At 35.8% G+C, this 18,206-nt stretch overlaps 1 protein-coding gene across 5 annotated transcripts in view; it reads left to right on the top strand.

Annotated features, from left to right (window-relative positions):
- The window catches only part of CEP135 (centrosomal protein 135), a 79,950-nt gene extending 64,900 nt beyond the window's left edge, over positions 1 to 15,050 (top strand). For 4 of the 5 annotated variants that reach the window (XM_036415768.2, XM_036415758.2, XM_036415729.2 and 1 more), the window contains 5 exons: positions 4,759 to 4,968; positions 6,085 to 6,287; positions 7,171 to 7,275; positions 9,179 to 9,291; positions 13,064 to 15,050. In XM_036415768.2, coding sequence (XP_036271661.1) covers positions 4,759 to 4,968; positions 6,085 to 6,287; positions 7,171 to 7,275; positions 9,179 to 9,287 — 627 coding nt within the window. In that variant the 3' untranslated portion in view covers positions 9,288 to 9,291; positions 13,064 to 15,050. Of the gene's footprint in view, positions 1 to 4,758; positions 4,969 to 6,084; positions 6,288 to 7,170; positions 7,276 to 7,701; positions 8,025 to 9,178; positions 9,292 to 13,063 lie in introns of those variants that run through there. The other variant, XM_036415742.2, reaches the window with a different exon arrangement.
- The last annotated feature ends 3,156 nt before the right edge of the window (positions 15,051 to 18,206 follow it).

Here is an 18,206-nt window from a genome sequence, read left to right as displayed (position 1 = left end):
CCTCATTTTGAATTTGAATCACAATTTCTTTTTTTATTTGAATAATCTTTATTGTTCAGATTATTACAGGTGGTCCTCCCCCCCATAGCTCCCTTCCACCTGATTCTCCACCCCACCCCATGTCCTTACCCCCACCACTATCTTCATCCATCCATAGGTGTAAGATTTTTGCAAGTCTCTTCCTGCACCCCTCAGATTCCCTTCCCCCTTAGAATTGTCTACTCCCTTTCTATATCCTTGATTCTCACCAGTCCATTCTGTTCTTCAGATTTTTATTCACTTAATTTTTAGATTCACTTGTTGGTAGGTATGTATTTGATGTCTTTTTGTTTTTCATAATTTTTACCTTTACCTTTTTCTTCTTTTTCCTCTTCTTAAAGAACACCCTTCAGCATTTTATGTAATCCTGGTTTGGTGGTCGTGAACTTCTTTAGCTTTTTCTTGTCTGTGAAGCTCTTTATCTGACCTTCAATTCTGAATGATAGCTTTGCTGGGTAGAGTAATCTTGGTTGTAGGTTCTTGCTGTTCATCACTTTGAATATTTCTTGCCACTCCCTTCTGGCAGGCAAAGTTTCTATTGAGAAATCAGCTGACAGTTGTATGGGTACTCCCTTGTTGGTAACTAATTGTTTTTCTCTTGCTGCTTTCAAGACTCTCTTTGTCTTTTGCCCTTGGCATTTTAATTATGATGTGTCTTGGTGTGGTCCTCTTTGGATTCCTCTTGTTTGGGGTTCTGTGCGCTTCCTGAACTTATAAGTCTATTTCTTTCACCAGGTAAGAAAAGTTTTCTGTCATTATTTCTCCCAATAGGCCCTCAATATCCTTTCTCTCTCTTCTTCTGGCACCCCAAAAATTCGGATGTTGGTACACTTAAAGCCATCCCAGAGGCTCCTTACACTATCCTGACACTTTTGGATTCTTCTTTCTTTCTGCCTCTCTGGTTGGGTGTTTTTTGCTTCTTCATATTCCAGATCTTTGGTTTGACTCTTGGGGTACATTGATCTACAGTTGGGTTTCTGTATATTCTTTATTTCAGACAGTGTATACTTAATTTCTGATCGGTCTTTTTTCAATTTTTTAGCATTCTCATTAAGGTCCTTGAAGGTCTCTTCAAGTTTCTCAGCGGTTTATAGAAGATTCTTGAGTAATCTTATAAATGTGTTTCTGAACTCTCTGTCGTCCAGTAGTTTACTTTCCTCCATCTCTCCCATTCGTGACATGCTTCTGTGTCTCCAAATTTTGGCTACCTCCCTGTGTTGATGGAGTGGCTTTGTGTGGTAGGTAACCTATAGGGGCCAGTAGCTCAGCTTCCCCAATCACCCAAAGTGGTCGCTCTTGGTACATCCCTTTATGGGCTGAGTGCAAAGTCTTGGTGTAGTTAAGCCTTGATTGCTGTTGGTACACTGGGAGGAATTGACTTCCAGGCCAATTGGCTGTGAGGACCCACTGTGTCTATAATGGAAGAACTGTACTGGAGACACGCTTATGATGGAGGCCTTGTTTCAGTGGGGCTTTGGTGTTCACTAAGTCCGCCTCCCGAATGTGTCACTTATAGTTGTGAGGAGTTGAAATTTGGTGTCTCACACCGACCACTAGATACACTGGTTTCTGGATCTCCAATGGGGTACAATTCAGCTACTGCCTGAGGCCACCCTGCAGGAGCTACAGCGAGAACCACAGTCCTCTCCTCCCTGCTTAGAGCTTAGAGACTTTTGAGCTGTCTGCACCAGGTTGCAAGTTTGCTAGGTTAAGCTGCAATAGAGAAGGCCATTCATATGCAAAAGCAGCTGCTTGGAGCTTGGTGTGTTTGTAGATTGTGCGGGGCAGAGTCTCAGGGCATCACTAGGCTAGGGTGTGGTAAACAGTGATGGTTGGCAGTGAGCCCTCTCTGCTTCTTAGACCGCCTTTCGCGCCCCAGCACAGCAAACAATTATTTTTGCTTGCAGCTCTATAAGCAAGCCACTCTCACTTTCTGACCCAATGGCAGACAGTCCAGCTTCTCCCCAGAAACGATTTCAGAGATCGGGAGCTTGTCTCTCTTCGGGTTGAAGAAAGCAATGCCTGCCGCCAGCCAGGATCCGCCTCCAGCTGTATCACATGTGCCCCCGTACCTCAGTTTTTAGCTCTTGTGCCCTGAATGCTCTTTTTTCTTTCCGTCTAGTCGTAGAACTTTCACTCAGCCAGCTTTCCCGTGGTTCTGGGTGATAGACGTTTTGTCTTTTAGTTGTGTTCTGAAATTGTTGTGCACGGCAGCAGTTTAGATGTTTACCTACGCCACAATCTTGGATCTCTCAATCACAGTTTCTTAATGACTAATGATGTTGAGCATCTTTTCATGTGTTTATTAACCATTTGTGTATGTTCTTTGGAGAAATGTCTATTCACATCCTTTGCCCTTTTTTAATTTTTTTTTAAATCTTCACTCGAGTATATTTTTCCATTGATTTTAAGAGAGAGAGGGAGAGACAGAAATATTGATGTGAGAGAAACACATGGATTGGTTGCCTCCTGCACTTGCTCTGACCACAGCCCAGCCTTGGGGACCCTGCAACCAAGGTACATGCCCTTGACGGGAATGGAACCCGGGACTCTTTGGTCCTCAGGCCAATACTCTGTCCACTGAGCCACACTAGGGCGTCATTTTTCAATCAGGTTGTTTTGTTATTGAGTTGTACGAATTGTTTGTATAATCAGGATATTAATTCCTATTAGATAGGTGTTTTGTAAGTTTTCTCCCATACATGGCTTGCCTTTTCACTCAGTTTTACCCTTTGATGCCTAAAAGTTTTAATTTTTATAAAGTCCAATTATTTTTAATACTCTTACTCTATAACTTTTGGTATCATATTTATGAAATAATTGCTGAGTCCAATATAATGAAACTTTTCCCCTATGTTCTTCAACAACGTTTGTAAGTTTTTGCTCTTATGTTAAAGTCTTTGATCTGCTTTGAATTGACTTTTATATATGATATAATATAAGAGTCTAAATTTATCCTTTTGTATGCAGGTTAAAATAAGCTCTGATCATAAAGACAGTCTAATAAAATTTTATTAAGTAAATCTTGAATTCAGTTAAAATATAAAGACCCTAGTTAGATTTATTTAGAGTAGATGGCTATTAAGGTTTTTTGGTGTTTTTGGTAGTGTTGTAGTCTTCATTTTTTTAGGAGAAAGTATTAATTATCTATAATGAGTAGAATTATAGTCCCCCCCAAAAAAAATATGTGTGTGTGTGTGTATGTATGTGTGTGTGTGTGTGTGTGTGTATTTAGGTTCTAATACTTAGTACCTGTGAATATGACCTTTTTTGAAAGTAGTATCTTTGCAGTTCTATAACCAGGTTAAAATGAGGTTATACTAAACCTGACAGACAATTGGGTTTAGTATAACCTGGCAGGTCATAACCCAATGACCTATCAGGTTTAGTATATATAGTTTTGAAATTGTTGTGCACTGCAGCAGTTTTGAAAATCCTTGTAACAGTGATTTTCAACCAATGTGATGCAAGAATTTTTTAAAAAAATGCAGTACCTGACTATTTAGTCAGGGGTACTGACCTTTTCCCTTAGATTGTGTAAAAAAAAAAAAAATGACAACCAACACAATAGCCATCTCATGTGAATGAATCAAAATCATACCTATTTTCTTTTGTTATATCAACAAAAAAACACATATTTTGTGTGTGCTACAGAAATTCAGTAATTACTTTATGTGTGGCATTAGATGAAAAAAGTTGAAAATTGCTGCCTTATATGATAGGAGAAATATGGATTCAGAAGACACAGGGAGAGTGGCAGGTGAAGATGGAGGCTGAGATTGGAGGGATATGTCTACAAGGCAAGGAACTCCAAGGATCGCCAGCAACCATCAGAAGATGGGAGAGAGGCATAGAACAAATTCCTCAGAATCTCCCGAAAAAGCCAACTGTGTTGACATAATAGCATCCTATTTTTTATGTTGACTCATTTCAGAAGAGCCTGTTCGAATTAATTTTTAGGTGCAGACTTCTTCCTAAATTCTAGAAGTAGAGTTTAAGTCACTTTGTATTTATTACTCATAATCTAAATTTAAGAGATTTAAATGGTGGATTTTTCTAAGACAAGTATCAGTATTTCAAACTTTGCTCATTATTTCAGTTAATATTATAAAGAAGTGTATTATTAAATTAAATTTAAATATGACTTTAAGTATTTGGTTTTAAATTGGAATTTAAATTTCAAAATTCCATTTTGAAATTCAGAATTTAAAGACAATTGATATGTGATAAGTATAGGGTGTGGCAAAAGTAGGTTTACAGTTGTGCGTACACAAAATAGTTTATTCTGATACTATTATTTACTAATTATTGTATTATTTTCCATACAAATAACTATAAACTTTGTCTCACCCTATATATATGTTACTTTTCTTGAAAAGACATTATTGTAACAATTTATAAAGGAAAATTTACTGTAGCTTTAAAGAACTCTCATATTCACAACAACCTAGAACAATAATATTCACCTTTTTATCTTCTAAATATATACATGAAGTACTTATTTACCATGATTAGTAATTATATGCAATTCATTTAATAAGCATTAAATAGGCCATTAAATAGGCCATCTTTAAATATAGCAGGCAACTTCTTGAAAGTATCTAAAATATGCAAATATTGGCTCTTATATTTTTATAAAGTGAGGTTGTAACTGCACAGATTTAAACCTTTAAATTTATTGGGTTACTCCAACTTTTTACCTGTTTCTTTTATTTTCAGCACATAAATGCACATCATGCCTATGAATCTCAGATCTCATCAATGGCAAAAGCCATGTCTAGATTAGAAGAAGAGCTGAGACACCAAGAAGATGAGAAAGCAACAGCGTTCAGTGATTTGTCATCTCTTAGAGAACTCTGTATCAAGCTTGACTCAGGCAAAGATGTTATGACCCAGCAATTGAATGCTAAAAACCTTGAATTTGAGAGGGTAAGAACTTATAAGATATTGTTGTAACACATTGTTTTACTGAGCCCTACCTAATTGTTTAAATTTATCATTCACTACCTAATATATTTGTTCTCCTTTGGAGTACTTTTGACTGCAGGATTTTGATAATTAACTCTAACTACTAGATTCTCTGCCAGGATTTCTCTGGCAAACGTGGTGATGAAATTAGGAGCTATCTGTTTTAGAATAGATGGGTGTATAGAAGATATTAGTCTTCTCATTATAGAATAGGAGCATATCCCAGCACTTTATTTGTTTCAAGATAAGACTTAAATGGAGTGGTGAGCACTTCACTGCTTCCTAAGTAGAATATTTTTCTTGATAAAAATCTCAAGGCAGCCTGGCCAGTTTTGCTCAGTGGTTGCTATAAGCCAGGAGGACAGAGTTCAATTCCTGGCCAGGGCACATGCCCGGGTTGCAGGCTGGGTCCCCAATAGGGGATGTGCAGGAGGCAACAATCCATGATTCTCTCTCATCATTGATGTTTCTCTCTCTCCCTCTCTGAAGTCAATAAAAATATATATATTTTTAAAAACTCTCAAGGCATTTAAATCTTTAAATGTCTAGTTAGCTGGAATTTCCCATTTCCAAACTGAAGCATTACTTTAAATGTGTGTTTTCAAACATTGGTGTTTTCAATTTTCACTCATTTAGTATCTTTGTTTACTGGTACTGAGAAGCTCAAATACTGGCTTAATCATGTAGACAGAGGGCACAGATTTAATAGATCAGAAGGGCCTCCTTGCTGATATTTTAGGAGTTTATGATAATGGCCCTCTCCTGATAAGGTAGCACTAGAAAACTCTTTGAAGGCTGGAGTAGGTCTCAGAGCCAAGTAAACCCTTTCTGAAAATAGCAGATTGTTTTGAAAATAAGATTTTTTTTTTAAACTTGAAAGAGTGGTTCAGGATTTTTTAACTGGTACCCAGAATGAAGGAACTGATGTGTGTAGACGTACTAGTAGCTCTGCAGGTAATTTTTCTGAGTAAGTCTAAAATGTGCCGAAGTCATGTAACATTATTATATTTAAAATCATTTTTCTTGAAATGTTAAAAAAAAAAGTGCCAAAGTAATCTTCCCTTGTTTTTCCTGTAGGTTGTGATGGAATTAGAAAATGTAAAATCGGAATCAGATCTGTTAAAAACACAATTATCAAGTGAGAGACATACGATTAAAAATCTTGAATCATTGTTGGCTACGAATAGAGATAAAGAATTTCATTCTCATTTAACGTCCCAAGAGAAGGATACAGAAATTCAGTTACTTAAAGAGAAGTTAACCCTTTCAGAAAGCAAATTGTAAGTGTCTTAAATCAATCTATGTGAGGAAAATGGCTTCTTAAAAATAATTTTAATATGAGTAAATTGTAGATTTGTAGCATAAAACAAATGATTTAAAACATTGGAGGAACAAAAACAATGTTTCAGCTTTCACCATGAGTCGGGGAAGGGAATGTGAAGGGCAGTTTAAACCAAAATACTTTATTTATGTGGTGGCTGCTGCTTTTTGAAGTTTAGGGACTTAGTTCAGAAGAGATATCGTGTTTGGAGATGTAGATTTGTATATCTTCTCCAGAGATGGTTCCTTTAAAAGTGAATGAGTGAACTTTGTAAAAATGACTAAATTTGAGCAAAGGAGAGAGCATTTCAGGACAGGCGTGTCAGCAGCATTTCATGCTGTGGATTACTTTAAGAAAGCTGGGAAATTTGATCCTCATGTATACTGATTACCTTTGAGGACGTTGATGATGGTGTCTTTTTAGGCTGGAGAAGGTTAGGTATATTTGTGGAAGAAGAGCAGAAACCCAGAGTAGATGGTGCATACAAGTAGAATAAGTAACTTTTAAAAAGAGTTAGAAACATTTCTCTTTCTGAGGCAAGAGGCAAGAAAGCCAGTGAAGGTACTTTACAACTAGACATTACAATCCTGTAGTAACTCAAATTTGTATCTGCAGCACTACTAAGTGTTTATTAAATAAGATGCATGAAAAAGGAAACTGATAGAAGCTCCAGAAGTTTTGAGAATTATCGTTGAAAGTCTTGATCTTCCCTTCTTTTCATTCTTAATATCATCTCCTTTGTATTTATTAATCATAAAAAACAACAACAATCTATGACAGTAAACTCTACAAAACAGAACATTTGTTACTTATTTCTTTGAATTTTAAAATTTGTTTTTAAGAACCAGTCAAAGCCGGGAGAACACCATGCTTCGGGCTAAAGTGGCACAATTACAAACAGATCATGATGCCATGAAAAGGCAGATTTCAACTGAAAGATATGAACGGTAAGAAAAATTTGTAGCATTAGTGTTTTTATTTATGTCCTGTTCTATTTCAAAAAGTGTTTAATGTGGCTTACAAATAGCAAACTTTTTTTAGCATTAATGCTCAAAATAAATTTCTTCAGTATTTCTTCCTAAAAAGGCAACAAGTTGTAGAAGATAATATCACTATAGTAAATAAAGTAGCAGGTATTGTGTGAATGTTTTCCCTAGCAGAATTAAGTCATTATTTCAGAGGATATAGCTAGGGAATAAACAAGCTAGAAAGGATTCCACAAGAGTCTAAAACAATATGATCCAATTGGAAACTAATACAAGTCATCAAATAAGTGATGATGCTGATGATTATAAGGGCTTTAGCAAATATATACCAGATACTATGTATGTATTTGATAATCCTAACAACCTATTATTATGCCTATATTATAGGAAACGGGGGTCATACAGGAGTAAATAGCAGAATCACTAATGAAATTTCAGGCAAGTCTGGTCTGTTTAATTTTAAAGCCTGTGCTCCCAACTTCTGTAATATAATCTCTACGGCTTAGTAATTTTCCTATTCACTTGTATTTTAATTCATTTTCTTCATTATATTAAAAATTTTAATCCCCGAAAGTTATAAACAGGAATAAGACTTGATTTAAAGTTAAAGTCAGGATCTGATTTTTAAATCAGTTGTCAAGTTTTTTCAATTACTCTTTCCTACAATATTAATACCATAGATAGCAACATTTCTGAGATGATATTCTCAAATAGTGGAAAAAATTGCTTGTTAGGTCAATTTTTTAGTTTTCTTATTCTTATCCATTGACATTAAAATATTTATTGATGTGCTGTTTGATGTATAGAGAGAATTTGCTAGGAATTCAATATTTATTATCTTAGTAAGATATGAAGCCTGAGATGATATCAGTGTTGTGAAAGCTATTTTTAATCTTGTAATTTAGAAGACCTTAATATGCTAAACTATATATTGAAATATATATATATATATATATATATATATATATATATATATATAATTATTTTCATTTCTTAATGATAACTTAAATTTTTCAATTCACAGGTCCTAAGTCAAACTCTCGATTGCGTAAGGTTATAGACCTCCTTAATTTCTCTCCATTTCCCCTACCCCAGTTCCCAAAGAAACCTTGACCCATATGACCATGTCTTTGCTTCTTAACATCCAGCTAGAGTATCCAGTCTTAAAGGGGCATACCCATGGGATAAAATTGATTCTTGGGAGAAGAGGGAGTGGCAAACCCCCTAGGTATTACATAATAAATGGCCCTCCAAAAGGCTACGGTATGTAAACAGTGTACCTGTTTATTAAAATTCCATGTAGTGTGGGGATAATTTGTGGGGAAAATAACTTTAAAAAGTTTCTTTAGGGGAATAATAGTGAAAAAGTGTTGTTGAAATACCCAAGTATGTAGAAATCCTGGATACTGAAGAACTCAAGCCATAAAAAGTCTAGGCCAGAGACGGGATTGCTCACATGGAGGTGGTAGTGCAGTCCCCATGCTTTGTAGGCAGACAGACCCAGGGAAGGAAAGCATAACAAAGAGAATGGATTACTTTCCTCTGACATTTGGGAGTTTTGAGGCAGGAAGGGGCAGAGGACTAGATTTCTGTGCAAGAAGAGGTGGGAAAGGAAGGAGCAGAGGGAGGAACCACCCACCTTTGGAAATCTGTACTCAGAGGGGCTTTGAACAGTCTCTTATAATACATTTCCTTTCATTGAAATATTTTATCTACTATTTAAAAATCATCTAAGGACATGGGATTTAAATGTGGTAGAAATAGAAATTAATTGAGTAGAAATTATTTCATTAACAACAATAGCAGCACCTTATATCTGTGTAGCCCTTTTTGGTATTATCTCTTATTTGATCTTACTTGACAGAGAACGAGCAATCCAGGAGATGCGTCGACATGGTCTTCCCACACCACCCCTTAGTTCTACTCTGAAATCTCCTTTACATTCTCCTGAACATATAGATGATGATTTTTAGAAAGGTACGTATGTAACACCATGGACAAGCAAAACTAATCTATGATTATGAAAATTCAGAAAGTAGTTTTCTGGAGAAGCAGGGAGATTGCCTGCAAAAGTGATCAGGGAACTTTGTGACCACCTTCGGTGAGAATAATGGAATGTTCTATTTGGTGGTGGAGGATATGAGGGTATATATGATTGTAAAAACTCTCTGAACTGAGCATTTCTGGTCCATGACGATATTAGACATCACAGAGAAATATTTTATGAAGTGCTAAATTCAAGGAACAAGTACTAGAATGATACAAATGTGGACAAAGACAGACAGGAATGCATGTGGCACAATAGACTGAATCTGATTGGAATTATAGTTTTGGGGGCAATAATGAGGAAGAAAGGCGTGGAAAGTAGAGTAGGATACATAGAACTATTTAGTGTGAGACTAAATAAGAGATTGTAGCCTTCATTCTGTAAGTCAAGAGGAGCCATTGAAAGTCCTCCTATGTATAGGACGCATACAAGGGAGGAGTTAAGATGAAGGAACAGTTCCTAGCCCAGCTGGTGTGGCTCAGTGGTTGCGCATTAACCTATGAACCAGGAGTTCATAGTTTAATTCCCAGTCAGAGCACATGCCTGGGTTGTGGGCTTGATCCTCAGTGGGGGTCCTGCAGGAGGCAGCCGATCAGTGATTCTCATTTTTGATGTTTCTCTCCCTTTTCTTTCCTCTCTGAAATCAATAAAAATATATTAAAAAGAAAAAGAAAAAACTTCCTGGCAGATTAACTCCAAAATTGTATCTGAGCTTTATTGGGCAGGGTAGAAACCAGCGGCAGGGAGACCAGAAAGAGCTATGAAAGGCACAGTATCATCAGTTCAGGATCAGTATAATATTATTGAAAGCTAAGACGACAGATTTTTAAAAATAAATTCCATGTGCAGAAAGGTCATAGAATACAGCCTAGTGAACGTCCACAAACTGAGTGCACACAACTGTGCAACCCACACCCAGACCAAGAGACAAGCGTCACCTCACTTGAGCTCCCTTTGGTCCTAAGCCCTGCTCTAATAGTAACCGCCTGACTAGTAAAAGCATAGATTTTTTTTTTGTGCCTGTTTTTGGACATTTTAAAAATTATATACATTTCTGGCCTCTTTTCCTCAACAGTACATTTGTGAGATTCATCCATACTACTGAGTGTCCTTGTAGAATGCTCATTCTTGTTGCTGTGTAGTATTCCATTATGTGAACTTTACCACAGTCCACCTACTCATGCTATTATTGACAGGCACTGATAATTTCCAGTTCATGCTATTACAAAGAGTTATGAACATTCTAGTACCTGTATGCTGGTGAACAGATGTGTGCATTTCTTTGGGTGTATACTTAATAGTGAAATTGTCAGGCTACAGGACATGCAAATGTTTGAGCTTGAGTAGATATGGCAAAGCTGTTTTCCAGAGCACTAGGCCTGAGGAAGTGTCAGTGACTGCTGACTCCTTGGAAATGGGGATGAATGGGAAAGGAGCATGTCAGACCCAGGGTTTGAGAGGTAGGTGACTGAAAAATGCAGGCTTGTTGACAGAAATCGTGAAGTCGGTTCTTTTAAAAAATTATGCATTTCTTTGCCTGTTTTAATACAAGTACATAGGAGATGAGTAAGCATGTCCTCGATGACTCAGAATTTATGTGCTATGTTTTAACATACAGAAGCCTTCAGGGTTACTGATATTTGAAGGGCCTAGGTTTTGTAATTTAAGCTTTATTGGAGCCTAGCCACACCCATTTCCTTACATATTGTGTGAGACTGCTTTTCTACATGGCAGAATGAGGTGGCTGTGACAGATCCTGTGCCCACAAATCTAAAACACATACTACCTGGTCTTTCACATCATGTAGCCTGTGGAAACGCAGCAGTACACCTATTGGGTAATGAGTGAAAAAGCACATACCAGTAACTCTTAGTCTCATGAAAAACGGTGTGACTTTTGAGATCCCCTGAAAGGGTCCTGGGGACTCCCAGGGATCCCCAGACTGCACTTCAGGAACCACTGGTGCAGAATATTGTGGATCTCAGCAATGTCTAACAGTGTGAACATTAGAAAACATTTTTAATTGTGATAAAATATATATGGCATGATATATTTAAGTGAAAATGTTTTTATTATAGCCATTATAATAGATATAGATTAGAAAACTTCGACAACCATTAGCAAAGACCCAAACTAATGATGTTGTTCATTGGTAATCCATTTCCATCCATATTTTCTAAATATTACCATCAAAACTAATTTTTTTTAAATATATTTTATTGAGTTTTTACAGAGAAGAGGAGAGAGGGATAGAGAGCTAGAAACGTTGATGAGAGAGAAACATCGACCAGCTGCCTCTTGCACACCCCTACCAGGGATGTGCCCGTAACCAATGTACATGCCCTTGACCGGAATCGAACCTGGGACTTTTCAGTCCGCACACCGACACTCTACCACTGAGCCAAACCGGTTTCGGCATCAAAACTAATTTTAAGGGCTTTTCCCATAAGTACTCAGAAATAAGTAAGAAAGGGTCATAACAACCCATATTTTATAGTGTCTCTACTAGTTAAAATATATAACCCGATTTAGTTTTACCTTTTTTTATTATATGTAATGCGTGCTCACTGAAAAGGACATAAAATACAAAAGTAAATTATAAAAAAGAAGATAAAAATCATTAAAAAAATTTTTATGGGAAATATATAACATTAAATTTATTATTTTAACCATTTTTGAGTGTACATTCCTCTGGCAGTTAGTATATTCACATTGTTGTGAACTAATTATTTCCACCATCCAACTTCAGAACTTTTTAAATCTCCAACTGAAACTTTGTGCCCATTCCTTACTCCTCATTCTCTCAGCCCTCCACCCCTGAGAATCACATTACAGTTTGTCTCTATGAATTTGACTATTCTATATACCGCAATGTAAATGGAATCATACAGTGTTTGTCCTTTTTGTGAAAGGCTTATTTCACTTAGCCTAATGTTTTCAGGGTTCATCCATGTTGGAGCTTGTCTCAGAACTTTCTTCCTTTCTAAGGCTAAGTAATAGGCCATTGTATGTATATACCACATTTTTTATCCATTCATGAATTGGTGAACACTAAAATCCATTTAGTAGCAGCATTTTCATATGAAAATGCTGCTACTAAATGGATTTTAAATCATAATTACTTTTCATCCTACAACCCAGAGAAAATAGCAATTAGCATTTTGGTATACTTCCATCTTATATTTAATTTGTAATTAACCTACACACATGCATAGACATACATGTAATTCTAATAGAGATCAGATTCAAGGTAGTTTTATCCTGTTTCTATTTTGTTTTATTGTTTATGGTTTCCCCCCTAATATTGTTATGAGTATTTATAGATATTAAAAATGTTTTTTGCCGAAACTGATTTGGCTCAGTGGATAGAGAGCATCAGTCTGCCGACTAAAAGGTCCCAGGTTTGCCGAGACTGGTTTGGCTCAATGGATAGAGCGTCGGCTTGGGGACTGAAGGGTCCCGGGTTCGATTCCAGTCAAGGGCATGTACCTTGGTTGCGGGCATATCCCCAGTAGGGGGTGTGCAAGAGGCAGCTGATCGATGACTCTCTCTCATCGATGTTTCTAGCTCTCTAGCTCTCTCCCTTCTTCTCTGTACAAAATCAATAAAAATATATTTAAAAAAAAATTAGTGAATTTAAGTTTTTCATCATGTTCTGAGTAATTTTGTTTAACATTTTTCTCACCTTTCTCTCTCTTTCAGAATTGACTTTCAATGAGTTGGCTGTATGGACTTGTTAAAGACAGAAAAATAATAATATATTCGAAGTACTTGTTCCTGAAAATCATGAACATTGACACAAATTCTACCTCTTTCAACTTTTATTTAAATCAGTGAATATTTATGTAAAAAATGGTTTAAAAGAGCTATATCTATGTGTATATTTTCATGCATATGACAGAAAAAAATATGTATTAATAGTGCTGATATTATATCTGTATTTTTATTCCTGACAAATTACTCCTCAATGTGTGTTTATGCTGTGAATTAATATAATGTATTAATCACATTATGTTTTTAATATTTTTCTTAATGAGCCATATTTGTATATAAATATTCTTACATTACTTATTTTAAAAGTGTTTTTAGTTTTCATGCCTGTGCTGATAACTCATATCTTTAACACATTCACAAAGGATTATCAACTCAGATATTACACTTAACTTTTTTCTTCGAAATGTAAAATTACCAATTTGCTGTCTATCACTGAGGTGAATATATTCAGGTCTATTCTTATTATAGCAGAGTCTTGATAAAATAATGATTATCATTTACACTTTGCTATTGTCATTTAGAAAAACTGATGAGAAAGATACACGTATATACTTTATTTTCGTTATCACATGTTCTCTTCACATGATACAAATTTATCAAAATCAAAATAAAAGTGGTATTTAAAATTTTGTCAAACCACAGAGCAGAAATTTGGGGCTTTTTTTCCAGTTAATAAAATTCCTCACTGTGTCAATATAAAAGTTCAGAATATAATATTGTAGTATATAGGGTAAATAGAGTAAAACATTTTGCTAAAATTTTAGTATACATACATTTGATGATATCATATTTTTTTTCTAAACCTGTATGTTGTCATTTAATCAGTCTTCCAGAATAGTATGTAAACATTGAACTATGCACAATAAGTAGAAAACAGCATTTTACAATTTTCAAAATTTTAATTTTAAAGAATATAAATTATATGCACATATTAATAAAAAAAAACAGTAGTACAAAATAGAATATTGGATACAAAAACTAATCGTGTTTGAACCATTCACATTTGAAGAAAATCCTGTTCTCTAGTAGATTTTCATTATGACTGAAAAGAGCTTATAAACTAACATAGGAAATGAAAGGCTAATTACTTATGATCCATTTTGTTTCCTCCTCTAATAAAGTGGAGTTTGTGTGTGTGCATTTGTGTGTACCTGGAGGTGGGCATTGCTCTTTTTTTAAAACTAGTATGCCTTACGTGTGTGAGTTATGCTCTTTGCAATAATTCAGTGTGTAATTTGGGTGTAACTTTACCATCATCTTTGTAATTTTATATATTCTATCTTCTTGTGTGAGTTCAGGTATTGCATTAAAAGACAAGAGAAATGGGACTATTGGCAACGTCAAATGGAAAATCTTTTAATAAATATATGTAAATAAAATAAAAATATTTGTTACCACCTTTCCCCCCAAAGCAACAGAAAGACATATTTTGTTAGACTTATTATATTTTTACTGTTTTCTATATTTAAAAATGTATAGCTTGCTATAATTGTTTTTTTATAACCTTGATACAATTTTCTAAAGTTAGTTTTAGCTTAAAATACTGAATGTTCTGACTTTTTATATTGATAGATGTTTTTAACTTGTTTTAAATAATTTTAAATTATGGAGCTTGACATAGATTTTCCAATAAATATTCCAGTCAATTTATTTTCTCTTTCTTATAAATAGTTTTTTCAAGAGTTTTAGCATTATTTTTATTCATTATTTAGTTATATTTTATTCATTATTCTAAAATTAAGAACAGTTTATTCAAATCAAACTTTATCCTGGTGAGATATAGGGAATCCCCTGAGTTTATCTATGCCATGCACTTTTTATTTTTTTAACTCCCTTTTATTTTCAACTAGTTCAAAATGTAAGAGGTAAAGTTACAGTGTCTGTTTGAAATTCATCTATAAAATGTTTAAACAGGCTTTTGTGTTTGTGAATACATTTTTCTCTCTTACAAATTTCTAATGTGTAGCAAGGATTTAAAATACTAATTGAGAAACTGATCCACCAAATTGATTTCATGACCCAGCAAAGGAACTTGGCCTATGGTTGAAACCATTATATCATGAACCATCTCTACCTTTCCCACTATTACATCTACCCTCCTGAGTCGATTTAGCTCTTTTGGCTTGTTTCCATTTGCAAACACACCTCCCCTTCTTAATCTCACATTTTAAAACCCTCCCAGACCCCTTCCATTTTATTTTTGCTCCTTTTATGGCAAAAATTTCTTGAGAACAGTTATCTCTACTCATTTCATCCTCCCTCGCCCTTTATGCCCACTATTTCTTCTTGAACTGTTACAATCCTGCTTTTAAAAAATATATATATTGATTTTTTTACAGAGAGGAAGGGAGAGGGGGAGAGTTAAAAATATTGATGAGAGAGAGACATTGATCAGCTGCCTCCTGCACACCTACTGGGGATGTGTCCGCAACCAAGGTACATGCCCTTGACTGAAATCGAGCCTGGGACCCCTGAATCTGCAGGCCGATACTCCATACATTAAGCAAAACTGGCCATTTTTCATGTTTGTCCCTCGAGATAGGATTGTGCAATTGGCTATAGATACCCAATTAAAATAAGTGATTTAAAAGTAAAACGGAGGACTTCCAGAAAGCATCAGAAAAAGATTGAAAATATAAAAGAAAAAATATGGAGGGTATGTGTAGTGAGGATATCCAGATAATGAGTTAAGAGACAAGTTAGGAGTGCAGAAAACATTTTAAGAAGCAATAGAGATAAATGTCCCCACTTCAAGATAAAAGACAAAGTTCTTAGAGAAGAAAAAACCCCACAGTTATTTCCAACTGCTGTGGACTGAATGTGCCCCCAACAACTTTGTGGAACCGCACTTCCTAATGTAATGATGTTAGGAGGTGGGGCCTTTGAGTGTGATTACATCATGAGGTTGGAGCCCTCCTGAATCAGTGCCCTTGTAATAGGCATCCCAGAAAGCTCTCATGCCCTCTCCACCCTGTGAGGATACAGAAAGTCAGTCTGCAACCCCAGAGGGCTCGCACTTGAATTCAACCATGCTAGCACCATCATCTCAGACTTCAGCCTCCAGGACTGTGAGAAATTTATTATTTATAAGCTACCCAATCTGTGGTAAATGGTTATAGCAATGTGGTGCAATCTTTAGCAGTATCTCCGGCCTTTACCCACTAGATGCCAGTAGTAGCACCTTCGAAACAATTGTAACAACCAAAAATGTCTGCACATGGCCAATCATCTTTTAGAGAATAAAATTACCCATAACTAAGAATGGTTTAACTGTACAATTTCTCACATCCTTTCTTAAAAAAAAAAAAAAAAAGGTTAAATACATATTTTAAAAAATATTTTAAAATATATTTTATTGATTTTGTTTTTTACAAAGAAGGGATAGTTAGAGAATCATCCACCAGCTGCCTCCTGCACATCACCCACTGGGGATGTGCCCGCAACCAATGTATATGCCTTGACGGGAATCGAACCTGGGACTTTTCAGTTCGCAGACCGATGCTCTATTCACTGAGCCAAACCGGTTTTGGCTTTAAAAATATTTTTATTGATTTTTAGATGAAGGAAGGGATAGAAATATCCGCGTGAGAGCAGAACATGAATCGGCTGCCTCCTGCATGCTCCCTGGGAAATGAACTGGCAACCTTTCAGTGCACAGGATGACACCCAACCAGTGCACTGAGCCACACCAGCTGGGGCAATGGATACATATTTTTAAAATCCCTAATGTTCTGCATTTTTCTTTCGTATATGATATGGCCTCTGAAAATCTGTCTCAACTGAAAAGCAGTTGTTTCCAAAGTGGAAATGTAGATTGAGACCTGGTTGGATGTGCCACATTTATTATTGCCCCACGCATAGTAAAAACGGACCAATGTGTTTGAAAAGGGAGGGGAAACAGGAGCTGTCTAAAGTGGTACGCTGATTTCTGAGGCCCATGAGACACACAGATTAGCTAGAAAGCTCTGGTGTGAGCATAAGTTCTCTAGAACTCTCTCAGTATTTTAAGGTTGTATCATTTGAGATGATAACCTTGCCTTGCAAAGTTAAAGGAGTGTAGACCCACACTTGATTTAGTACATTTGAAAGTTAAAACTTTAAATGTATTGATTGATTATTTTGAGACAGTGAGAGAGGAAGTGGGGGGGGGGGGAGTTCACTTATTTATGCATTCATAGATTGCTTCTTGTTTGTGCCCTGAATAGAGATCAGACCTACATCCTTGGTGTATTGGCACGATGCTCTAACCAACTGAGCTACCTGGCCAGGGCCAAAATTTAAATTTTTATATAGAGTATATTTTCATGTAGTTGGCAAGACTATACTATATCAAGAGAAAGACTCCAGTGTTATATTCTATGGGGATTTAATTTTGGGCTTTGGGGAACTTCTAGTGACTCTATTAACTCAAAAGAGACTTGCTCAACTCTTCATACTATTCTTCATTCTTATTTGGAGTAAAGCAGTCTTATTTTAGGATATGTGAGCACTGAACAACTGATATCTATATTCACAAAATATGCAACCCTTTTTTATGCTGGTATTAATTTAAATTTTATCTAGAAGAACACAGTCGGATAACTGACATGCACTAGATCTTTGCCATATCAAAGTTTCTCCAAGGCATGCATCTGCATTAAAATTATTAGTTCTGTTTTTGTCACTGAGACTTCTGGCTCAAGTCTGAGAACCTTGTGGGTTACCTTTCATCTTTTATATCTTTGCCATTGAAATTCTTTTTGCTTTGTTTTAAATTTCCTGCTTAAGAATGATAAATTATTATTATTTTTTTTACCATCTTTGCATTAATAATGAAGGGGAAGATCATTGGATATTGATTTCTAAGAGTTTCCATTTATTTGATAGGACTAGGGTCTCCAAGTCCGAGAAGTTTTTCTTAAATGCTATTTTTTTAAGTCTATTTTTTAAAGTATATGTTTTTATTGATCTTTAGAAAGAACAAGGGAGAGGGATAGAGAGAGAAACATTTGCTGCCTCCTGCACTCCTCCTACTGGGGATGAAGCCTGGAAACCGGGCATGTGCCCTGACAAGAGGTAGGAAGGGCAGTGA

The sequence above is a fragment of the Pipistrellus kuhlii genome, unplaced genomic scaffold, assembly GCF_014108245.1.
Source record: "Pipistrellus kuhlii isolate mPipKuh1 unplaced genomic scaffold, mPipKuh1.p scaffold_m20_p_1, whole genome shotgun sequence".
Classification (NCBI taxonomy): domain Eukaryota; kingdom Metazoa; phylum Chordata; class Mammalia; order Chiroptera; family Vespertilionidae; genus Pipistrellus; species Pipistrellus kuhlii.
The sequence above is the reverse complement of the archived record's forward strand: the minus strand, read 5'-3'. Positions and strand labels throughout refer to the sequence as shown.